We start from the raw sequence: 26,236 nt of genomic DNA on the forward strand, positions 1-26,236 counted from the left end.
CTATTCTTGGTTTGGTTCTTAAACAGCCCTTTACCACCTGGGACTCCCCAGTGCCACAGCCTTAGCACAATGAATTTTAGAATGAAACACCCCCAACACTGTATGGAATTGTCTAACAAAAATCCACTCAAGCTCTTTCTCCAAAGGAGTAGGAAGCTGATACTAGATATCTGAATTTCTGCTTCAGTCTATCCTATTTTTTTAGATACTATGTAATCCCACACTGTCTGGCAAAAGTCACCAGAAAAGAATAAATTAGCTACTGATAACAAAACACTGAAAAACTTTACATAGAGCATACAAATGCTGTGGAAACAACAACCGCACAGTAGCTTTCAGATATGTGAAATCTTACCTTACTGCAAGTGATTTATGGCATGTTAAATATCCATTTCAAATTCCTGTTCTGTTCCTCAGAAGGCCTTGTGAGAAGATGTTTCTTCATCTCAGGGAATTTCGCTTGAGGAGAGGTTTAAAAGTAGATCTTTACAGTGTTTTTTTACAATGAAAGAACTAGCTGTTGATGGTTATCCTAGGTAAACGTAAAGGGACCCCTGACCATTAGGTCCAGTCGTGGCCGACTCTGGGGTTGCGGCGCTCATCTCGCTTTACTGGCCGAGGGAGCCAGCGTACAGCTTCCGGGTCATGTGGCCAGCATGACTAAGCCGCTTCTGGTGAACCAGAGCAGCGCACGGAAATGCCGTTTACCTTCCCACCGGAGTGGTACCTATTTATCTACTTGCACTTTGATGTGCTTTCGAACTGCTAGGTTGGCAAGAGCAGGGACCGAGCAACAGGAGTTCACCCCGTCATGGGGATTCGAACCGCCAACCTTCGGATCGGCAAGTCCTAGGCTCTGTGGTTTAACCCACAGTGCCACTCGCATCCCGATGGTTATCCTAGACAACCCAAATACCAGTGAATTCTGAAATAGCAAAGGAAATGCTGTGGATGACGTAGGATGTCTGACACCATATCTTGATCATTATGTTACTGCCATACTAAGTCAAACGCTCAGTCCATCTAGTTTGGTATTGTGTATAAGTGTGCTCAGCCTCCTCTGTGAGATGGCAGTTGCAGCACAGCACTGCCCTGCTGCCATTGCCGGGATCCTTGGGCCGGTTCTCAATGGCTGGTGGGAGAAGTCCCAACCTCTCCCTCCAGCCATGGACATTTGAATTTGGCCTGCCTGCAAACTAGCCAGTCGCAGGAGGGCCTTGAGGCAGGTTTTGGATGGGTAGAGCTGACTGGGACTCCTGCTGGAGCCTTCACTCAGGTGCATTCCATGGGCTTAAATAAGGACCACTTCCTGGACCCGGCACCACAGTCGTCTTTGGATGTCCCAGCCACCCTCCTTAGCTATATGGCTCACACCACTCACTATTGAGGGTGTTGCCTTTGGTATGACCTTGCTATGGAACTTTCGGTCGCTGTATTTGGGGCCAGGGAGCAATTTATTCCCCATACTAACTTGAGTTGACAGGGTTCATGAGCCCATGGAGGGAGCTTGTGGTGCACAACAGACTGGTGCTATGCGTGCATATACAAGTGCAAAGAGCCATGGCCATTATGTGTATTGGTGTTTGGGGGGGCAGAGATGACCCCTACAATGCTTTTTGTACCCATGCTTGTGTGTGTAATGAGTTTAGGGAGTCTGTGTTGAGTTCAGCTGTTCATTCTGTGATGGGTCTCTGTCTAAGATTAAAATGGAATACTGCTGAAATCTGAATTCAGATAAAACGGGCAACAGAAGCTAAATCTTTTATCAAGTTTTCACCCTATTGCGACAGAAACAAAAAAAAAGAGTCACAGGGGTTGCTTTATTACTTTCTGTTCAGCCAAAGACATTCTAATGAAATTAGCAGTGAATGAGCTTTTGTGGAATGATGCTTTCATCAGAAAATAAATCTGAGTAATATTTTAAGTATTGCTAACTCATTTGAAGGTGATTCGGTGATAACTGTAAATTCTTTCAATTATATTAAACCTTTTGCAATTGCATTTTGTTTAATGAAATTACCCATTTGATGGCTAAAGAAGAAGAAGAAGAAGATTGTTTGTAGAACCAATCTTGTGGACATCCTTAATCAAGTTGGCATGGAGGCCTTAAACATTTATTGAGATATTCCATCTTGCCACTTCCCTCTTAAATATTTGCAAACAGGCGGCAAAGTAATGAAAACTGAATGAAATGCTTTATCTTTGTTTCCACAGGGGGAACATCTATGTAAAAGTGATCCAATTGTTGGAATTACAACACTCCAGCTGCTAGAATGTGGTTGTGAGAGAGGAAATTGTGTCTCCCCACAATTCAAGGTTTCGTCAAAAGTAGGGGGATTTGACATTCTTCCAATATGGGGACAAAACGTGCATGTCCTTGTAGATCAAAGGATGAAACCACAACTAAATTAAGCTTCCTCTCTCACAACTTCATTTGAACTCAATTGGTTACTAGTTAGTAAATTAAATTGTAAACATGAACCCTAAGCTACCAAATAGGTGATTCAGGACCCTCAGGGTGGGGCTGCATATTGAAGTGGGTGTGGCCCAAGCATTAAAATGGGTGTGGCCAAAGTGTAAAAGAAGGCAGTGAAACCTTTCCAGGTGGATATAGCTTATGGACTGTGGATCAGTCCATAAGCTATATGGACGTGCCAGTATTTGCCTTGAAGACGTCTATAAGCACCAAGAAGGGAAGATGTGATTAGATCTTTACATCATACGGAATAAGACTTAAAAGGACAACAACTGGACTAATAGGGTTGGTTCCTCCTGTTGTTGCAGATTGTTCACAGGACATTAGCGGCGATGCTGGGCTCCCTGGCTGCCTTAGCTGCCCTTGCTGTGATCGGCGATGTAAGTAGCAAAATCTCGTATGTTCCTTTTACAAACTCCCAATTCCTAAATCCACTTACAACCTTGCCATGATCAGCAGCCGTCTTTGGAGGGAAGAAAACATTTCAGTGAAAGTGTCTGTAGTCATCCACACTATTTAGCGTAGGCACAAAACGGCTTGTGTTGTGTGTTTGCATGTGTGAATCAGGACAGGGACCCTGAGAGTTCTTTGCAGGTGTAAGAACTACACACACACACACACACACACACACACACACTTATAGTTATATAGTTCTTAAGTGTGCCATCTATATATATATATATATATATATATATATGATTGCCTCATATAGATGACACATTTAAGAAGGCTTCCTAAATTCATTATGCATAATGATGGGACATAGGAGGAAAGCATCTCTGAGATGTGCTGGCCACAAGCTGTTAAGGTCTTGATAGCCATGTGACAGTGGATAACTAATTTAGATTTCTTTAAAATGGGATTAGACAAATTCATTGTCAGGAGCTCGAGTCAGGCGTAGGTCAGCAATAAAACATCGGATGGCAGTGAAGTTAACTCTTTATTCAAAGAAACAGAACAGCTCATCCCTAGTGGTCACAGCAACCTTTCCCAGTAGGCCTTGCCCCAATGAAGCAGCTGCAAGGACCTTCCCACTGCTCTCTAAGGCTCTTCCCCTGGTTAATTCCCCAGCAGCCTAAGGCTTCATCATCTTGTCTCATGTTGCTCCACCCTCTTCATTTCTCTGTGTGTTCTGTGAGACCGGCGGGGGGAGGGGAGGGAGATGGTTGCAGCAGGACTGGGAGAGCCCTAGGACTCTTCAGCAGCCTGCCTCATCTCTGCCTCCTGAACCTCCTCCTCTCCTGCCTTTGAGTCTGGACTGCCCTCTGCCACAGCCTCTTCCTGCTCACTAAACCCTGTTGCCTCTTCAGTTTATGACACCTCCTCCTCCTAGTCTGCTCCCTCTTTTCCTTCTGACCCTTCACTGCTGTCCAACCACCAATCCCCTGGCTCTGAGCCTTCTGCCCCAAGGGTTCCCCAGCTGGTGCCTCCCACCATTCTTCTGCATCCACCATGGCATTCATGGTGGATGAGGCTATCAATGCTCGTAATAGCTCTATAATACTTCCAGGCAGCAGGCCTCAGAATTCCTGTTACTGGGTAACAAAAGTGGAAGCCCACAACCTTCTGTCTGGTCACTGTAGGAAAGAGGATGCTAGACTAGAAAAGCCTTTGGTCTGATCCAGCAGGAGTCCTCTTATGTTCTTAACAATACCCTTTTTGTTGTGATTTTCTTCTTCCTCTTCATTATCTGTTCAGTTCTTTAAATTATTATAAACATTCTGAGCACAGCACAGTGGTCAAATCCTTGCCAAATCAACATTGTTTTTAAGAAAAACTGTTCAGTTTTGTCTCTTAAACTTGAAAGTTGTTTCTCCCTGAACTCCTTTTGAATTGTCCATGGAAAGAATCTGCACGATATTATCTTGTCAGCAAAACAGCAACTAAAGGAGTCCAGTATTTCAGTTTTCATTTATGCCTATAAAGGTGCAGTAAGGTGTAGAAAAACAAAAATAATAAGACAATAAAAAATGCTTAATGTAGGCACCTTGTAAATGAGCCCTTCAAGATGTCTGCGTATTACAGTGCCAACAGAGAAATTCTTGCAAAAAGACTAACTAATTTCCGTCAAAGTGCATTTTAATAGTGTTTTTTTTTTTAAAGAGTTTGCATTTGCAGAGCTAATCGCTAGGTAGGAGATCTATGGGATTAAATGATAATTGCACTCTCTAATTGCAGAAGCCGAGCCTGGTCAAAGTAGTGGCATGGATTGATTATGAAACTCTGGCGCTTTTGTTCGGAATGGTAATTAAAAACTTCTATATATACACCTTGTGCCTTAAGTGTTCTGGAATTATATCAAACTTAATTGTTGCTAAACGTTAAAAAAATATGCTACGTTTGAGAGCAGCTACAGTCATATTAGTTCCCTTTGAAGCTTTTCCAGGGTAGGAATTTGGAAATTTAATGTCTTTTAATGTGACTGGAAGCTTCTGGGCAAATTTAGGGTTGGCAGATTTTGAATTCATTTTGGTATCCTCCATTGGCTTTTGTGGTAGGAGAAATAATTTCATAATGCAGGGGAGCATGCATTCCAACAGATATGACGTCAAATTTTTGCTTTGTTAGTACTGACCAGGGCTTTTTTTCAGCCAGAACTCACCAAAACTGAGTTCCGGCATATCTTTGGTGTGTTCCAGCACCTCTGTAGCATGGCAGCATGTTGGCACATCAGCACGTTGCTGGGGGCTGCACAACAGAAGCTGTGGGTGGCATGGTACTCTGTGTTGCGTGACAGAGGCTGCGGGTGGTATTGCAGAGGGCAGCATAAGCCCCCCTCCTTTTAAAAAAAAGCTCAACAAGTTCTAGCACCTCTTTTTCTAGGAAAAAAAAGCTCTGGTACTGACTATCAAGTGACAAGCAATAAATAGATCCTTAAAAAATTGGGAAGCAGTTTGCACTGAATCTCTGATCATTTTTGATCTAGTAAAGATTAAGTTTTGGGGCCCCTCCAGATGTTTTTTTTTTAAAAAAAATATTGTGCATCCATGATTACTTGTGCACTTGCAAAATATTTGGACTGGATATCCTGCTTCATTTCCGATGAGTGCATGTCCTGTAATTTCCTGGTTACATTCTGTAACTTTTTATACCACAAACATCGTGGTTTATTTTTATTTTTGTTGCATTGTAGTTTCAGAGTTCAAGTAATGCAGTGACACTGGGGAAGCATATCAGAATAACTACTAAAATGGAAAAATGTGTGGATGGTCCAGTATAAATTGACCTGCGCTATTATTGCATCTGTGGCACGCTGCAGGATACACCCATAAAAAGACCTAAGTGTGGAGGGTGCCCTGGTGAATCCCTCTATTCCAAATGAAAACCTGTGCATTCCCTTTTATGTTTAGTAAGGGAAAATATATGTGCAAATTTGAACAGAAGGATTCTCCAAAAATGGGAAGGGGTGGGTGCATTAAAGCATTCTTTATTGATAAAAACTAACTGTATAGATAGTAAAATATTTTCTTTTTTTTTAAACCTCCATAGATGCTTTTAGTTGCCATCTTTTCTGAAACTGGGTTTTTTGATTATTGTGCAGTAAAGGTAGGTCTGTTCCTCCCTTCTTTTTACTGGAAAGCATTTATATACTATTAAGCACTAGAATTTAATAATACTTTGCCATCTGTGCTATACAGAATGAAAAAAAGCATGCTTGAGTCCATTTGTGTTGTTAGCCGCCCTGAGCCCAGCTTCGGCTGGGGAGGGCGGGATATAAATAAAATTTATTATTATTATTATTATTATTATTATTATTATTATTATTATTTGACTGTCTCCCTTCCCCTCTCAGGTCAGTTACTTATTTCTAGCCTATTCGTGCTTTGATCCTTACTGGCAGACCTTGCAAAAAAAGCAGCAACATTCATCCTGTAATTTTCTAAAGGTTTTAGCAGATGGATGACGCTTTTGGCAAAATTATCTTAGAAGTGATGGGTAAGGGCTGTAGGCACAGTGCTCAACTCTCTTAAACCCTCTTTAAATTAATTATACTTAAATGCCATTAGTATCAATAAGGCAAAGAGGACCACTTCTCACATTAAGTAGTGGCAAATGGTGAATGCCTGCCGCAGCATGTACTATCAGTTTCAGTGAACGTGCATTGCTATAATATAAAATGGACTCCTTGGGAGGAAGAGCGGAATATGCATTTGATTTTTAAGAAATGACAATGAAACACACCTTTGCAGCATTTTACATGTACTCATAAATTTTAATGTTGGGCACGATTCGCTTTGGCTTCATTGTATCTTAGGGAATGTATGATAACACTGGCTTTTGTCTTCTGAAATACTTAGATTCGTAAGTCCCCCCCCCCCCTTTTCCCGTTTTGAAAAACTGGCAAAAGTCACTTTGCCCAGTTACCACAGCTTAATAAACACTGTACCTCTTGGTATGAGGTGATGCTGAACGACAGCTCCACATCTCGTTGCTTAGCAAGAACTGTGATGTTGTCCATCGTGCTAATCAATTCCATCATATTTCCTCTGTGTCTGTTTTTATTAGGCTTACAGACTCTCTCGAGGCAAAGTGTGGGCCATGATTATCATTCTCTGTCTTATTGCTGCGATCCTCTCAGCCTTCTTGGACAACGTTACTACAATGCTCCTCTTTACCCCAGTCACCATAAGGTAGTTCTTCAAAAAACAAGCAAGCAAGCAAGCAAACAAAACCTAATAAAGGTGGAATGGGCAGGGGAATCAAACCATTTTGAGTGTCCTAATATGCCGTCTGAACACAGGCAGGTGGGAGGTCACCCTGACCATGTGTTCACTCAGGTTGCCTCAAACAAGTCCCCCTCCCCCATATGGTCAGCTCCAATGTGGGCTGTATTCTTACAGTCCCAAGAGGCTGGGATTGTGTTTGTCTTTACTGGAGGAGGGAAGGAAGGAGGAAGATAGACCTAACAGGCAGCCTGTGGGTCACCAGGAATTTTGCAACAAAGGCCTCTCCTCCTCCCAGAGGGGAGGTGTTGTGAGTGGGAGACGATTCCCGCATCACGCAGGGGGCATTCAGCCCCCTGCCCCATCGTAATGACTGGCATGCCACACCCCCGGTTGGGCAGCCAATCGGGAGGCACAGTGGGGGCGTGGTTTGCCGCTCAAATGCGGCCATGCCAGCCATTCTCTCCATTCTGCCCACATTTTCACTACGAGTCAAAGCAATGGTTGGGAGAAAACAGACCCAGGGAGGGATTTACCTGGAGACCTTCCAGAGAGAGAGATATGAGTCATCATGTGAGTCAGAGCATGGTGTGGGCAGCTACTTTTATTGACTCATGTGCTTGCCCATTCATGCATAAAGGTGGAGGTGGAGGCTTGACCTTAGACTACCAGGCATTTGTATGTGTGATGGCAGCTGAACCCAACCTTATCTCTCCATGCTTTATTCTTTCAGACAATTCTGCTTTATTCTTGCTTCAGTTCTGAAGTGCAGCCCACTTCAAAACTGAAGCAAAGTGCCTGCAATGATGAGTTTTCAGTTGCCCTCACCACTGCATAATAAAAACTTGACTTTCCACCCCTAGCTTTATTTGAGGACTGACATATAGATGCACACCTTCAATATACTGACACTCCTTTCTCCTGCCTGCTGGTTTGTGAGTTTTCAGCTGGAAATTAGTCTTGAAGCCCAAACAAAAGTAATTGTACTTTCCCCTCTCTCTGATATTTTATTAGGCAGAGCTCCACCTTTCAGCCCATAATGGTAGAATTGTCCCTGAGTAAAATAAATATTGCTAAGGTATTGGTTGTTTCAGATATGCTGCAAAATGTGGAAGTTGACTTAACTGGTAATAATTTATGTGCGCATATATTTTTCATATGCAGATGTCACGGCGACATGACTTTTTAATTTCCTTATCTGGAACCTCTCTCTCTCTCTCTCTCTTACACACACACACACACACACACACACACACTGTTTTTAAACAAGCTCTGTTTCCTCCCCTCCCCTCTCTCACTGCTGTGTTAGTCATTCACTTTATTTTGTTGCTGTCTTCCTCAGACTTCTTCAGTCCAATTTTAAAATGGTATTCTAAGCTGCTATTACCATGGTGATGCAGCTTAGTAGAAAATTCTCCTGATTCCTTGACAATAAGGCTTTAGCCCTTTACCAGCGGTGCATGAAATATGATCTTATTTTCTTGTCACATTTTGTGGCAAACTCAGTATTTTGCAGGAGTTACCAAGATGAATCCCAATCATCTTACTGGGGTGGACAAGCTCAGGCCCAGGAGCCAGATGTGGCCCTCCAGGCATTTCTGTCTGGCCCCTGGGTTTGTCCCCAGCTAGTGTCCCTTTCCTGGGCCACACCAGTCAACATTCCTGCTCTATATCCTTCTCAAGTGCTTTTATGCACTTGGCAGGGCTAAGTGTCCTTAAACTATGTGACTGCGTCCTGTTTGCCTGGATGGATGTGTAGCGTAGAAACCTTTAGCTTTTTCTGTGGCTGGAATGTAGCTCCCATCAGTTGCTCTGTTATGTACTGAAGTTCTCACCCTGGGCCAGCAGGGGGATACTGTAGATAGTTTTCACTCAGGTCCGCATATGCAAATAAGAAATTGAAAGTGACGTTCAGTGATTGGATAGTTACAGAAAGTTGTTACTGTTGCTTTGTAGTTGAGCTCTATATAAGCAGATTGGCTGAACCCTTCAGCCCAGTTCTGTTCTGGCCTGTGAATAAACAAGAGCTGTCTGAAGAATCGCTGTGTCGTCTGATATGTTCACCCACAACTTAACACGCTCTGTTTACTTTTGCATTTGACCCCATCACATTTGCTTCTGGCCTCGCCTACCACTGGCTTGTGGCCTCTCTGCTGAAAAAGGGTCCTCACCCCTGTTATACACCAACCCATTCTCTAAGGGGGGGGGGGTCCTCCATATAGCTAGAACAGCACCATCCATGCACAAGGCAAGCTGGTTTGCAGAATTACAAACAAACACCAAACCAGTCCAGTTAGGCCTGAGCATGGAATACTGACTTGTCTGTTGAGAGGAAAACATGGGGCAGGTTTGGGTGGAAATGGAATGGAGTGCCTCGGAAAAGACATGGTTGGCTGGAACCCTGGAACAGGAGCACTCCACTTCGCAACATATTGTCGCAGGGCCTGCTTGTGAATACTAGTCATCTTGCTTTTGTCAATAGGAAAAGGGATTTAAGGAGAGGAAGTGGAGGAGCAACCCAAGCAAACTGCAAGCAGATCTGCATCTATTATAATTTCCGCTAGATTCCACTGTTTGAACTGTTTGTCTGTGCTTTGCAAATCAGGTCTGTACAAGAAAGCTGCAATCTAATATTCAGCAAAGTGAGAGACTATTATGTGAATGCTCTTCTTACGATAAGAGTGAAAAATGATTTGCTCATTGGGGTGTGGGACACAATATTTATTTTTATCTATCACAAATACTAATGGGCTCTCTTTCTGGCGCATAGTTTGAGCTAGCTTTGGAAACATAAACCAGCGATTTTAGAAATCATATGAAAAGGATCAGATTGTATTTTTGATCTGTGTCTTTGCAGGTTATGTGAGGTGCTTAACCTAGATCCCAGGCATGTCCTGATTGCCGAAGTAATCTTCACAAACATTGGAGGGGCCTCTACAGCTATTGGGGACCCACCCAATGTGATTATTGTTTCAAAGCAGGAGCTCAGGAACGAGGTATGTATTGCTGCCTATTGTGCAAATGGAAAATAAATACAGATGCTCTATTCAGCAGTGCTTATCTGTTCTTCCCACTGTGCTGAAAGATAAAAGACTGCACCTGTTCTGGCACAGAACCAGTTGTTATTTTTTTTCTAGGCTGATGCTGTAAGGGATAATGCAAACCTGAGGAAAGAAAGAAAAACACCCCACACTAATACATAATACATATGCATCTCATCTCTGATTAATATAAATTCTACTTTAGTATAAAGGCTGCAGTTCCATACACACACTTACCTGGAAGTAAGTTCTATTGAATTCACTGGAACTTACTTCTGAGTAGATACACATAGGCTTGCACTGCAGCTGGGTAATTGGTTTGTTTGTTTGCGATTTTGCCATCCATTTAATCAGGCTTTTTAGTTGTATTGACCATTGCCTTGTTTTCTCCCTTCTCCTTAATCTGGGCATACACACACACACACACACACACACACACACACAGAGATTTTTCAAGCATACAAATCCAAAACAATAAACAATTCCCCCCTTTCCCTTTGGAGAATTGAACAACAAATGACATTATGGATGCAGTATTGATATGGGAACAGTTTAAAAAAAAAAATTCCTCAAACATTTTATACTTAATGTACAGAATACACTTTCCCCTTAAACATCAGATACTTTGTATGAGTTCCATATGCACCTTCTGGTTTTTATAAACATAACAGTAGCTTTAATATATCACCAGTATTATAACTTCTGGTTTGTTGTGTTTGCACAGAGATGCACTTTTATTGCTATGTCATGAACACGGATGGAGGGATTTGTTGCTGTCCTGGGATTTTCCCTTCTATTTCTTTCCCACAGTTGAGCTTTGTATGACTTGTGAAATGTTAAGACTAGTCTTATTTGCTTGAGGATATCCCCTTCTTTTAACATTTAAAACATGACTTTTGAAGACCAGTGACTCCCCAGAATATCTCAACTTGATGTCATTTATACTTGAAAAAGGTATATCACGGTCGTGGACATTTTTATTGGCTACTGAAGCTTCTTCCAGTGTTAACCTCAGCTTGCGCTGACACTATGTGAACAACATGGTGGAGAATGGCTGCTTACCCAGTCACAGGGTGGGCAGCAGATGTGGTCCATCATATCAAACTCCTTCCTCTTAGGAGCAATGCCAGGGCTAGGCAGTTGGCAGTTAGGGAATTCCCAGGCCGGCCACTGGAGATTGGCGGGCTTTCCCGCCATCTGTTATTTGAATCCTGGCCAATCCGGCTGGACTATGTGGGTGGGGCTTGGGACCTGATAAAGGCTGGCTGCACTGACCCCCAGTGACACAGTGCATTAATTTAATACAACCCCAACTGATTTTGGGGGGAGTCACTTCTCTATGTATGTGTGGCACATGAATATATATATATACTTCTCCTGGAGATCCTGATTGCTCCAAGGTGATACTTTCCAGAAATACATTGGGTTCTCGCTCTGTGTGTGTTTTTTAAAATGTTTTCCTCAGACAGATGAAATACAGTCTTCAAGTCTAGATTTTTAAACATTGGGAATGGAAATCTGAAAAGCAGCTTATTGCCTCAAACAGAAATAAAATAATACAAAAGCTGTATTTTATGTTAGGCATCGGTTTACTGTGCTTGATAGATCTCTTTCTCTCCTTTATAGACTTCATCTCTTGCTCGGCTCAAAGACTGTTTGAATGCATTTAGACTTGCCACAATTTGTTCATTAAAAACACAGAGATAAGGATGTACTTTGTAGAAAAATGCAAGTGAACTAAAATGGGAAATATTTCCCAGCAGTGATTAATAGCCCTTCATTCCCACTCTGCAAAGGAATAAAAATTATTGGTACCCTCTCTACGTAACAGAAGAGGTATATTTCTTGTTCTCTTTGTTTCTTCATTGCTTAGATGGGGAATATGCATTAACAATAAATCTATCAGCTTGATCTTCTAGAGTCAGCAATGGCGGCTTACCCAGTCACGGAGGTGGGCGGCTGTTGCGGCCCGTCGTGGGTCCCTCAACCTATGGGAGCAATGTCAGGGGGCTAGGCGGCCAGTCATGGGTAATTCCCTGGCCGGCCACTGTGGATTGTTGGCCTTTCCTGCCACAGGCATATTTTGAATCCTGGCCAATCCGGCCGGGCTATGTTTTAAGACTCTGGAAGCAGGGACTACTAAAACACAGTTGCCCTGACATTCCAAGCCAATCAAGGATGACATACTACGACAATATTTTACTTAGTTACAGAGCCATTTAAAATACAAGCTATCCAGATTCCTGGGAGAATACAGTGGTACCTCACAAGACGAATGCCTCGCAAGACAAAAAACTCGCTAGACGAAAGGTTTTTTTGGTTTTTGAGCTGCTTCGCAAGACGATTTTCCCTATGGGCTTGCTTCGCAAGACGGAAACGTCTTGCAAGTTTGTTTCCTTTTTCTTAACACCATTAATACAGTTGCGACTTGACTTCGAGGAGCAACTCATAGAACGCAGTGTGGTAGCCTTTTTTGAGGTTTTTAAAGACTTTGGTGATTTTTGAAGCTTTTCCAAAACTTTCCCGACACCGTGCTTCACAAGACGAAAAAAATCGCAAGACGACAAAACTCGTGGAACGAATTAATTTTGTCTTGCGAGGCACCACTGTAAAATGTTTTAACCTGACCAAGCCCAAACTGTAATCCAGTGTGCACTAGCCCAGCTAACATTAACTAGATGGGGTGTAAGATCTGTCTTCAGTGTTGTTGTGTGGCACCCAATTGGGCAGATGCCAGGACCTCTGCTGTAAAAGGTTATGAAAAGGATTGTTACATCCTTTTGTTTCTCGCCATCATTTAGCATTAAGAGCTGTAAGAGACCCAGTGTAGGTAAAAAAAATCAAGCACCTGGCAGTAGTCCTATGGCTCTGGGCTGCATATGCCTTGGAAAACCACAAGTCTATTATTTATTTATTTCAACATCTTCTCAAAGGAGCTCAAGGTGATGTACTACATTTTTCAGTGTAGTATTGGAATGCTGCACAGTTTATTTCTGTAACACTTTAAAACATTTCCCCAGGAATCTTAGGTAAAAAGTTGCCCGGTTTAATTATTTTTTTAAAAAACACACAACCAAATGTTTTTATTTTTGTGGTGCAGGATTGACTACTTTTGTACCCATAAATTTTCAACATTTGTGACTTTGAGGCTTCAGAGATTATAACAATTTCCTATCTTAGCTTTACACTGCCTGAGAGGTCTTAAACTAGTAGACCATAAAGTAAAAATGTCGCCTAAAGTTTCAGAGCAACCCCCCCCAAATAACTCCATAAAGTTTTCTGAAACCTTTTAAAGCTTAAGCTCTGTTATTGCTTTTTTAAAATGTTCTTGTCTTGAGTAGTCTTATCTTGCTTGTCATAGTTTCCATTTTCGCAAAAAGCAACGACTATGATTTTTAGCTCATTTCAATACGTTTCAATACGTTTCCTTTTCAAATTAAGCATATTTCTGGAACATTTCCAGTTCTGTTCCACATGGAAGCAAGAACGTTTTCCTAATATTAGCAGCCACCTCTATATAGCCGAAGGACTGTCACACACAAGATGTGATTATCTTACTTATCTTATGTATGTGGTATATGGCTCTTGAATTAATTGTGGGAAGAGTAAGTTACAAAATCTTGGCAGATGCTCCTTTCTTAGGTGATGTAAAGGGAAGCACTGACTTCAGAGAATGCCGGATGCTTGAAATCGTGTAACACATCTTAATCAGCAAGAGATTCACATGCCATCAAGAGTTCAAAAGTTTAATTTAGTGCTACATGAATGAGACTTTGCTGGGTGAGTCTTCCCTTCTGTTGGTGCAGCCTCAAGAAGATCAGGAACTTCTGCTTCTAGGGATGGAGAAGAAATTCAGTTCAGCATGCATTTAAAGCATGCAACAAATTCACACTTTCTGAAAGCTGATCGAAAGGAGGGAAATGAATTAATTATAAATTATATATTTATTTGATGTTAGTCATTTTATATAAAAAATAAGTGTTACAATCGGAACCATCCGCCTTTGACCTGTAGGTGTGGTCCAGAAACCACCTGTCAAAAAATTATTTAGTTGAGATTCCTGCATTGCAGGGGGTTGGACTAGATGACCCTTGGGGTCCTTTCCAACTCTACAATTCTATGATTCTGTGATTAATCATTACTACCTTCATCCGCCTCACCATGCATTGAAGAGCTATTTAGGTCGGAAGACAGGAAGAGAAACATAATAATAAATGTTAATTGCTATCATCATCACCTCAATAAAACAGAGTTCAGTGGAATACCAAGTTTGATTATTGCAAATAATAAAATAAAATAAATTCCACCATCCTTTCTGGTCACATCCACACCATACATATAAAGCATGTTTAATGTACATGGATTTCCCCCAAAGAATGCTGGGAGCTGTAGTTTGTTAAGGCTCCTAGGAATTGTAACTCTGTGAGGGTTAGACTACAGTCCCCAAAATTCTTTGGAGGATGCCATGAATGTTTTAAGTGGTATAAATGTACTTCAAATGTATGGGGTTTATGTCAGTGGAAATTTGCTGATCATACACCTAACTTCTCAACTGAAATCAAGGTGCTAAACGTAGTGCTATATTTTAGCTGGATTGTATTGCCAAGTACAGAAGGAGACCTGCACTGTTCTGCTAAGAAGACACTACAATAATATTCAGTGCCGTTTTATGTATCGCCCTGAGAGTTGCTGTAATTGATTCTACTTCAATTATATATCTTTTATTCCCAGGGAGTGGACTTTGCAGGATTTACAGGGCACATGTTTGTTGGGATTTGCCTCGTGCTTCTTGTCTCCATTCCTTTCCTAAGACTTCTCTACTGGAACAAAAAGCTATACAACAAAGAGCCAAGTGAAATTGTTGGTGAGTTTGAGCTTCAGATTATATATTGGGGAAGGGGAATAGATGCAATAACCAAACGAACTCATAACACCCTTGTGTTTTTAATCGTATGAAAATGGCTGCTGCCAAGTCCCTTTCCCTCTTTGTTATACTAATGGACCATTGCTTGTTTTCTTTAGCCCTTAAGCCGTTATTTCTCATTCTTACACCAGAGAATTGCTGCGGAGAGCACATGGTGCAAAGTGTATCAGATATAATGAATCAGGGCCTTGGGAACTGGACCTGTTCCAGTCTATTTTGTTAAATTTACATGATGCTTGATAGAGTTCTAAGCAGTTTATAAAATACAAAGCTAGTTATACAAACATTAAAATATGAACATTCAGAATTAATCCCACGTAGAATTCTTTCTGTCATAGGCTGCCTTGGTTACTGAATGGAAAAGCGGAACAGAAGTTCTGAAAATAAACACATAAAAATCTGTATGTGGGTCTCTTCAACACCAACCAGATTTAAGAAGACTTCATGAAAGGCCATTAAGCCTTTTTAATATAAGGCTGAGAATCTCTAGCTGAGATTCTTTCATTGCAGGGAGTTGAGACTAGATGACTTTCGGGGTCCTTTCCAACACAACAGAGTGGCTGGCTAATAATAATAATAATAATAATAATAATGATAATAATAATAATTAATTCCAACTCTAGGTTGTAGAAAACATCTTTTCCAGTCAATACCTTCAGATCTTTTCTAACTTAAAAATTCTGGCTATTTCACTGCAAGTTTTTAAAAATGCATTTAATAGTAAATACCATATTTTTCCGTGTATAAGACTAGGGTTTTCCCCTAAAAAATAATGTCAAAAATTAGGGGGCGTCTTATACATGGGACCATCTCCCCTCATTTTCTTAAATCTGAGTCCCCCAAAATAGGGGGCGTCTTATACACGGGGGTATCTTATAGATGGAAAAATACGGCAAACTTTAAAAGCTGGCAAATCCCTAGAGCCCAGTTCACACAATTACAGATCTTTAAATACTGTACTGTACATTGAGTGGAAGAAGGGGCTAATGATGCCCCTCCCCCACATATGAGGATTGAATATGTGATGTAGTTATATGTGCATACATCCGGCAAAAAATAATAGACTTCTGTGGTCCTCGTAAACCTTTCATAAGGATTGTGGGGATTAGTTGTACATACTCATTGATGAGAATGCAATATGCACAGGATTTTAGTACCTTAACGTGACTGGGGGCCACTCTTATTTGATTATAGGTTTTGAGGTTTTCTGCTTAGAGGTTTTTTCAATGCTTTAAGGTTTGTTTGTTTACAATTTTATGAAATAAACTTTTTTTTTTAATAAATGGTATTGTAAAATGACTGGTAAGCAAATCTGCCAATTTTGGTTTCTCTCAGTTTCTTGTTTTTCCCCAACATTAAATTCAGTCCTCCGCATTTCCACATCAGTATGCATTTTTAATAGAAAACTCCTCATGAAAACTCCTCATCATTTTAGTGTGAATTTCTCTGAATATACACATTTTTGTATGTGATATATTACAATATGCACATTTTTGTAAAGCAAATTTCCCTAATGGGGTGCATATTTGCATGTTAGATTTATTAATATATGCATACTTTGGTATACACATTTTCGTACACTTGACTTGCAATTTGGCATTAACAGTGTGAATTTCAAAAAATGCCTGTGTTATTGTTTGTGTATTGTTTCAGAAAGCGCAAATTTGACAGGCTTGCCTTTCAATGCAAACTGAATTTAATTCCGTCTCCAGTGGCTAGCATAGATTTTGACACACGTGCAGCCTTCATATCTGATTTTCCATATGCAAATTTTGCACTGGGGACCTGTACCTGAGTACAAGGCATTGTAAGAAACGACATTCATTTAATTGGTAATGAGACACAAGGCTAAAATCCCAAGGCATTTACTTGGAAGCAAGTCCCCCTGGAAACAAAGGGAGGGTTGAACTCTTCCTCAAGCTTGGGTTATTTATTGAAAAACAGAAGAGAAATGGAAGGACACGCTGTTGTTTAAAAATAGCATAATCATCCATACAAAAATGGTATATTTAACTAGCCAAAATTCTGCTGCCCTTGAGGAAACAAGCATATTCAGGCTCAAATTAGACTTGTCATCTGTGGTACTCTGCCGCCTACTATAGTCAGATTCAGCAGTTCTCGTAATTAGCAAGCGATCTTCTTTTTTCCTTATAATCAGCAACAAGCTACATCATGATGGAGCCAATCAGTACCTGCTCAGTAAAAGCAAATACTAAAGTACTAGTTCTATTAACATTTTCTGTAAAATGGGATGGGAGAGGTGATCAAAGAACATTTCATTAAAAGGGAGCTGGGGCAATTTGGCTTCAGATAAGTAACAGAATGTCTGCAAGATGTTTTAATGGGTCTTTTCGATCTCTAATTGCTGTGGTTTTGCGATAACCTTCAATAGATTGTTTGAAGCAGCTGTTTCAATCAGCTTGGTGTCTGCTATGTTGCCCTCTGATTACCAATCAAACAAGCACTGAATGTATATATAAAGAACCAGTTTACTGTTCTCTGCTGCTTTGATTTCCTTCCTTGTCATATCCTTTTGAGTACTGCGTGTTGCTATTCAGCTGCTTAAATTAGAAAGGATTCACAAGACTGATCTTTCCCACTGTAATGAGACTACTTGCACTCTGTAGGGATGTTCATATGTATTGCAGACTTTTCTTTTTTAATTAACTGTTTATTGAAGGCTTTTCAAGTTTTGACAGAGTATAGAATCATAGAATCGTAGAGTTGGAAGGGACGCCAAGGGTCTTTTGTACAGTTGACTTGCAATTTGGCATTAACAGTGTGAATTTCAAAAGATGCCTGTGTTATTGTTTGTGTATTGTTTCAGAAAGTGCAAATTTGAAAGGCTTGCCTTTCAGTGCAAACTGTGTTAGTGTGGTGTAGTGGTTAAGAGCAGTAGACTTGTAATCTGGGGAACTGGGTTCGCGTCTCCACATGCAGCCTGCTGGGTGACCTTGGCTAGTCACACTTCTCTGAAGTCTCTCAGCCCCACTCACCTCACAGAGTGTTTGTTGTGGGGGAGGAAGGGAAAGGAGAATGTTAGCTGCTTTGAGACTCCTTCAGGTAGGGATAAAGCGGGATATCAAATCCAAATCCAAATTCTTCTTCTAGTCCAACCCCCTGCAATGCAGGAAGCTTAACTAACGCATCAGATTGCCACCAAAACTCTGCTTAAAAACCCCCAAGGAAGGAGAGTCCACAACTTCCCAAGGGAGACCGTTCCACTGTCAAACAGCTCTTACTGTCAGAAAGTTCTTCCTGATGTTTAGTTGGAATCTCCTTTTTTGTAATTTGAAGCCATTGGTTCGAGTCCTACCCTCCAGAGCAGGAGAAAACAAGCTTCCATGTGACAGCCCTTGAGATATCTGAAGATAACTATCGTATCTCCTCTCAGTCTCCTCTTTTCCAGGCTAAGCATATCCAGCTTCAGCCGTTCTTCATAAGGCTTGGTTTCCAGACCCTTGATCATCTTGGTTACCCTCCTCTGCACCCGTTCCAGCTTGTTAACATCCTTCTTAAATTGTGGTACCCAGAATTGGACACAGTATTCCAAGTGTGGTCTGACCAAGGCAGAATAGAATGGTACAATTGCTTCCCTTGATCTGGGCACATGTTTTCTGTTGATGCAGCCTAGAACAGCATTAGCTTTTTGTTTGTTTGTTGCTGCTTCTGCATCACATTGTTGACTCGTGTTAAGCTTGTGGCCTCTAAGACCCCCTAGTACTCCATGCTTGCCCCACCTTTGCAGCAAGTTGGCTGTATTTCCACAGCTGCCTTTCCCCTCTTGTCCTAATCCAACAATTTTATTTATGGGGTTTTGTACCTGGTAGGCCACCTGCATGCAGATGGTCACTGGTTCAGTTCCTGGCATTTTCAGATAGGGCTGGAGACCCACCACCAGTCAATGTAGATCAGGGTGGGGAACATCCTTTGGCCAGTGGGCCAGATCCTTACCCCTGCTACCCCTTGTGCATGGAGAGGCCCACCTGCCAACCATCTGATGTAACAATGACACCAGGACTTCAAAGCACCACCCAAGACATGCCAAGAGCTCTGAGCATTGCTTTGAAGTGTCGCTGATCAGCAGGGTTGAAATCCTTACCTGTCAGATGACTGGTGGTGAATTCAAGCCTGCTTTGTTCAGTAGATCTGATGCATAAATCAAGTTCCCCATGGGGAACGACGATGCAATTTAGAATTGAATGAAACCAATTCTTAACACAGCACCAAAAATACAGTTTAAAGCAGAGAGTAAGAATATATAGTACCTAATGGGACATGCTCCCTCAAGAACTGAGTCTCAGACAGAGCAGCGGTGCTGCTTCTGTATTAGATGTAGCAAAACAGCTAAAAGGGGAAGCGGGTTCCGCAGCAGTAGGAGGAGAGGGAGGTGGCGGCAATGGCAGCAACCTGCCACCTTGTGCAATGCCAGGTCTTGTGCCAACCCTGGTTCCAGTGCCAGGGATCAGTGTTTAAAGGGTGCTAGCATGTACTTAATATACATGCAGGCATGTCTGGCTATAAATACAAATCAGGCATTGAGGTATTTAGGGAGCTGAAACAGGTGGAACTAAAAGAAACTAAAGGGACCTCTAATATTTCAAAACAGACAAGTGATTGGTGGTGGTGGTGAGAAGGGGGCCATGTTACAAGTTTGTATTGGCCCCTGAGAGATGATGATTGGGCACTGTTTGTGCTGCAGAACATATGGCAACTCTGTTGAAATTAATGAGCTTCAAATAAATGCTCTGATTTCCCCACTGAACGTTCTTGTTTGCTCAGCTGAAGGCTGCAGCTTTGCAATCATCTTGAAATCTGAGGATCTGGCACTACTGCAGTTCACAGTCTCTTTTAACTCCCCCCGCATCCTTCAGCTGCTTTAGTGAGCTGATAATGATGGGTACATCTCTTTTTCCTGTGATGTTTCCAAATTCCGCCAGGGATACATAGCCGCCTTTTGAAAAAAAAATAACAACTTCTCTTTTGCAAGAGGACAACTGAGCAGCTATAGAGATCCTTCAGATTTCATCCTAATTCTGTCATGGATGAAAAATAATTTGACAAGGTGGGACACACGGAAATTCACTGGATAATGAGAGGGAACTGGTTTTACGCGAAGCCTGCCCTGTGCATCTAGGCTCTCTCAGATTCTTCCAGTGATGTAGAAGCTGCCCCCTTCACCTGCAAAATGACCCTTCTCTTAGCCCTGACAAGCATAGTGGAGAGAGTAGAAATTGTGAATCCACTCTTTGTGTTTCTGGTGTAAATTTCTGAAGGAGGAATTTTAGATGTAGAGAAAGGTCATAGACATCAGCACCTCAGGATGATGTTAACTTACTTTCTTTCTTCAGACACTGTGTGAAGAATGGGGGTCTGTGACACTAATCCAGGGATGAGGAAGATGTGCCCCTCCCAATGTCACTGGGTTCCAGCTCCTATTATCCCTGACTGTTGGTCATGCTGGGCTAGGGTTGATGGGAGATGAAGTTCAAGATAGGCATTGGACAGGGACGTTGTGATTGTGTTCTGGATTGTAGATTTTGAAAAGAGAGTTGGACTAGAACAGTCTTTCCCAAAGTGGCCAACCCCCCTGGGGGGGGGGCACTGGGATGATCCAGGGAGCAGTAGTAGCCTCGGATGCATTGAATAATAATAAGGGGGTGGGGGTGGAAGCATAAAGAAGAGAAGAAAATTTTGAAAAACCATTTGTACATGCATGGGTGCAGCTGCCCCCCTCCCGATCAGTAAAAATACTTAGCTAACTGAGGTTCTGCCCCACTAACAAAAATCCTGGCTACACCCATATGTTCATGTATCATCTGTTGTGTAATGACATTTACTGCCAGGTTGGGCACCATTTTGGGATGGCAAGACCTCCCCTGGACCCGGCAGTCGTGCTGGAGGAAAGGGCTTTTTCTGGGCTTGAGTGAACCCCTTTTAGCTTCACCTAGGACTGGGAAGTGGATCGCAGCTTCTCCGCTTGGCCAATGGCAGGTGAGCTGTGGTGCTGGCCCCACCCCCGGGGCAGATCAGACTGATCCGGCAGGTTTTTAATCCCAGTCCCTAGTCCACCTCCTTGTCTATTTTATAATTTCAAGCTTCAAGGTGTCTTCTTTACAACAACATCTTTCTTCACTACGTTGTAGGATGTACGTAGAAATATAGAAACATAAAAGAACGGAAGTTTGTCACTGCATCTTTCTGTTTGTTTGCTTAAAGAAAGTAGATTTCCAGGGGAGCGCTGATTGATTTCCCCCCCTGAAAAGTGGGCGGAAGGCCAAATAAGTTTGGGAACCTCTGGTCTAGAGGATCCCAGGTTCCTTCCAAGTCGATCATCCTGATTCTGTTCAACACATACATCCCTGTATTTGTGTTTCCACTATAATTAATTTCATTAATGTTATTTATATCCCAAGGAAATGTCAATATTAACAAGATATAGTTACATTAAAAGCATTAAGTGAAATATCAATTTCTCAAGATATTACTGAAATGATTTTCGAACTCTCCTTCTGAGAGCAATTCCACACTTCATAATAGGCTATTGGCTATTGTGTATATCAAGTGCAGACAGCTGGTTGCATCAATCATTCTTTACCTGACCCCATCAGTTTTAATTGTGATTTTTTTAAAAGAAAGAAAGAAAGAAAGAAAGAAAGAAAGAAAGAAAGAAAGGTGAAAAATGTATATGTGCTTCTGAAACGAGTATAATGAATTGCGGAGAGATTTCTTTTTCTCTGGACAGTTGGCAAAGTGTAAGCTTATCCTTTAATGAAAAATGTTGGCTAACTTGATTTTGGAAATGTTGTTGACCTAGAAGCCTGACACTCTGAGTTACGGTGTCTTCGTAGGGAGTAAATGGAAATTGTTTTGATAGATTTCAAAGCTGATGCAATTTTCTCAGCAACAAATTACATTGTCAGAACTTTAGTTGAGTGAAGAGCAGTAATTTGTGATTTTGAACTTGCTCTTCTGACGATGTAAAAGGACATTAAATATACAATACTATTGTGAATAGAAGTGATTGGTAGGTAAATAGGTGGTGAAGCAGTCTGCTTTTTCTTTTATCCACAGATATTTCCTGGCTGAGGTAAATATTCAGTGGCAGTAGGGATTAGGTACATAATAGGCATGCCTTCAAACATGAATGGACAATGGATATTGTATTACTGATACTATATTGGAGTTTTATAAACCAAACAATGGAAAATTATGTATACAGTGGAACCTCGGTTGCTGAACGTAATCCATTTCGGAAGACCGTTCGACTTCTGAAATGTTAGACAAATGAGGTGCAATTGCTGGCCGGCAATTGCAATGGAGAAAATGGAGAAACGTGCCTTGGAAGCCGTTCAATTTCTGAGGCGCGTTTGAAAACGGAAGCATTCACTTCCGGGTTGTTGGCATTCAACTTCTGAAGCGTTCGACGACTGATGAGAGTTGGAGTCCCACAACATCCTCAGTCCTGAATGAAAGTGCTGCCCACAGCTATATGGGAGACTATGGGGAAAGGCTGGCAGCAGTTACAATTCTTTGTAATGTCCCCCCTTTCCTCATTAGAAACGTTTAATCCCATAAAGTCTATAAATGTGACATATTCCTATATTTGGCCATGGTAAATCCAGAGTCCCCATAGGGATCCTTTTTATTGTGCTTTCATGATGATGCTATTGGAGCGGTTATATGTGATCTTGCTTCCAAATGCTGTTTGTGCAGGAGAAGTTTTGAAGCAGTCCCATCTCTTGATTCCCAATCAGTGTTTATCCCATACCTTCCTGCTGAAATCCTGCAGCTTAGCTTAGAATACTGGAATTGTACCTCAGAAGGTCCATGTCTATACATTGAAGGGGTGGGATTTTGAAACAGGTGTTTCCTTTTCAGCAGGCAGATTTATATGGGAAGAGCTGCATGCGTGTGCTAAACCATTTTTACAGGTCAAAACCAGTGTCTTGAATTGTGCCCAACAGGAAACCAGCACTGCTTGCTTAGTAATAATAGTGAGTCTATTGATTCAGGAGACAAGCTGCAACTCCATTTTTTTCCAGCTATTTAGTAATAATTCCATCATATTGAGGATTTTATTTTTAAAAATTCCATTCCTGTTTTAGAACATATCTAGAAATTCTCTGCAATATGTGGAAAACACATTGAAGGGCTTCATGCCAGACAAGTTAATATGACAAGGGTGCCTTGAAGGCAGAAAGCATGAAAAATCACTGGCAGAATATATACAGACTATTTATAAAAGACCTTATCTATCACAGCTTCTAACATAAAGATAATTAGCCACATTTTTTTTTTTAATAAAAAAGGATCCATTTATGTATTGGGTAGTTTTGCTGATTCTAACAGTGCAATACTATACATGTCTATTCAGAAGTTAGCTTCACTGAGTTCAGTGGGACTTACTTTCAGGTAATAGGACAGCATCTTAAAAGTCGTAGCTGAGGCAATTTTTTTTAAAAAAATACACACAACCCAAGTCTAATGCTTATATGCGACCTTATTATATTGACAATGGCATTATATTTGATTAACCAAGGATAGATCTGTGTTAGACTAAACTGCACATTAATCTTTTATACATTGGAATGATCAGGTGCTGGGAGAAAGACGGGGATTTAAATGTTGAATAAGATTTCGGAGTCTCAGTGCTCTCTTGGTAAAGTAATTACACAAGTTGACATAGCTAAGAATAATGGTTCCATGAATATTTAACCTATCTGAGATTATGAATTAAGTATACCTATGAGCAAAATGCCTGTCAGAGCATATTAGTGCTGAAAATGCTCTAAACCAGCTTCAAAATTTTCCTAGATGTACATTTGAATTTCTGTACATGCGATCCCTTGAAATGGACCCCAGTGTTTGGCAACTGAGTGCAGAACACCCTGATAAAATGGTTTATAGACACAGTGGGGAAGGGCAGCTTGTCTTTCTCCTTTGTCTACCCTCTAGGCAATCAACTAGTCTGTACTGGATGAACTGCTCTCTGCCCTACCACTTGATATATAACTCCAAAGCCTTGCTGTGTATAGAAAGTGAGAGTGAGCCAAACCACTTTACCGTGGCCTTACTGACATACAGTGGTACCTCGGGTTAAGAACTTAATTCGTTCCTGAGGTCCGTTCTTAACCTGAAACTGTTCTTAACCTGAAGCACCTCTTTAGCCACGCCGCCGGAGCACGATTTCTGTTCTCATCCTGAAGCAAAGTTCTTAACCCGAGGTACTATTTCTGGGTTAGCGGAGTCTGTAACCTGAAGCGTCTGTAACCTGAAGCATATGCAACCCGAGATACCACTGTATATTATTGATATAACAATTTGCGTTCACACGGGGAAGTAAGAAGGCAAGACACAAGGGCTGGGTGAATTCAGCCACATTTTTAAAACTTAACATAAGGTCTGCAGAAGGGAACTTAGGTGCAGGATGGTAAATTGCACATAACAAACTGGGTGAGCTAACCCTATCAAGGGAAAGAGGCAATGTGTCATCTACCACTTCCTCTAAGACCCACCCTTTCAGGTGAGTAGGAAGGTCTTACTGCTTCACTCCTCCTCTGCTGAGTGCAACTCTGGATCTGACCCCTGATGCATAAATCTTTCAATGAACGATGTTAGCCACTATACAATTTTGCTTTAGAAGCTTCACTTTTTGACCCAGGATACCGTGTGTGTGTGCCATCAGCTATTTTGCTGTGATTTAATATGTCGGGTCTTCACTTTCAGCTAAATAATTATATTCTTGCCCCCCACCCCCTTAGAGCTGAAACATGAAATCCACGTTTGGAGACTGACAGCACAGAGGATTAACCCTGCGAGCAGAGAAGAAACAGCTGTAAAGTGCCTCCTAATGCAAAAAGTTCTTACTCTGGAGATTTTGCTGAGGAAAAAGCTGAAAACATTCCACAGGTAGGGTCCATGACACTTAACGTGACATTTTACAAAAGGTCACTGAGCTCACGGGAGGTCATGCGTAGCAACCTGGTTTAGACATGCAATATCTTGCATATAAGAAAAAGTAAGGCTGTTGTCACAATCTCCCCTTCCTCTGTTTTCTCCTTTGCCAAAAATTAGATTGTAATTTCCCCTGGGGAGGAGACCTGTTCCCTTGTACTTTGTGAAGTGCCATGCACATTGATGGCACTAAACACATAAAGCATCATTATTTAGTGATAATGGTGATGATAAAAATCATTACCATGCTTTGATTATTTTTTTAATAATTGGCTGCAAATTGGCAACATTACCACTTTTAAGCAAATCTCATTTCTCTTATGCTTTACATGTATAACTTCTGAATACACAGATTTTCCAAGACCAGCTTAAGTCTCCATTAAGGGCTCCCTCTCTCTCTTTGGAAGAAAACAGATGCAGTTAACAGACCCTGGAAACTTCACATTACAACACCCTTTGTGACAAAATGTTCTAGGGCTGAGCACTAATAAAGAGACTCAGATTAACTTTGATATGATTTTGCTAAGCATAAGTGGGTACAGAATTGCAATGGCAGTTCTACAAGAGCTCTCCCATCCATATGAATCTCTCTGTGGATTTTTATTTCAGACAAATCTCACAAGAAGATAAAAACTGGGAAACAAATATCCAGGAGCTCCAAAAAAAGGTAATGTATTGCTTTCATACCATTGCAAAACATTGCCCACCATATTCTATTACATTCATTTTACTATAACACTGTGTGCCTTTCAGTGCACAAATTGCTACAGTCCATAACTTCCAAACAACTGGTTTTATGTAGTTTAGGTTGGACTTCATGTATGAAGCCAGATAGGAACATAAATCTTCTGTTCGGAAATCTACCATGATCCTCCGCTTTCAGGGTTTAGAAGTATCGCCATGTAGAAATAAAAATGTGAACTTTTGACTTGCTCCTTACAGAAAAAACAAATGTCACAGAACAAAGATGACTTGGAACAGTACTTAAACTACCTTGGTTTGATAAAGGGATCCTCCAGACTATCAGTATTTTACTGGAGGGATGCAAGTGCCTACCTAGGTTGATTGATGTGTCTGGGTGAAACAAATCCACTATAAAAAAATGGAAACTGACTTTTTATGGTTTGGAAAGTAATGCAAGAGGCAAACGCAGCTGGCTTATATCTGCAAGTGA

At 41.3% G+C, this 26,236-nt stretch overlaps 1 protein-coding gene and 1 long non-coding RNA gene across 3 annotated transcripts in view; one reads left to right on the top strand and one right to left on the bottom strand.

The window, feature by feature from the left end:
* Positions 1-26,236, bottom strand: part of LOC308474908 — a 306,542-nt gene that overhangs the window by 260,439 nt on the left and 19,867 nt on the right. The gene's annotated exons all lie outside the window — the stretch shown is intronic.
* OCA2 (OCA2 melanosomal transmembrane protein) overlaps positions 1-26,236 on the top strand; it is a 155,012-nt gene that overhangs the window by 69,682 nt on the left and 59,094 nt on the right. For both annotated transcript variants that reach the window (XM_081001316.1, XM_081001315.1), the window contains exons 10-17: positions 2,785-2,856; positions 4,655-4,720; positions 5,966-6,022; positions 6,983-7,107; positions 9,998-10,136; positions 14,913-15,045; positions 24,870-25,017; positions 25,672-25,729. In XM_081001316.1, the coding sequence (XP_080857442.1) occupies positions 2,785-2,856; positions 4,655-4,720; positions 5,966-6,022; positions 6,983-7,107; positions 9,998-10,136; positions 14,913-15,045; positions 24,870-25,017; positions 25,672-25,729 (798 nt within the window). The remainder of the gene's footprint in view (positions 1-2,784; positions 2,857-4,654; positions 4,721-5,965; positions 6,023-6,982; positions 7,108-9,997; positions 10,137-14,912; positions 15,046-24,869; positions 25,018-25,671; positions 25,730-26,236) is intronic.

The sequence above is a fragment of the Podarcis pityusensis genome (genome assembly GCF_964106645.2).
Source record: "Podarcis pityusensis genome assembly, chromosome: 4".
Taxonomy (NCBI): domain Eukaryota; kingdom Metazoa; phylum Chordata; class Lepidosauria; order Squamata; family Lacertidae; genus Podarcis; species Podarcis pityusensis.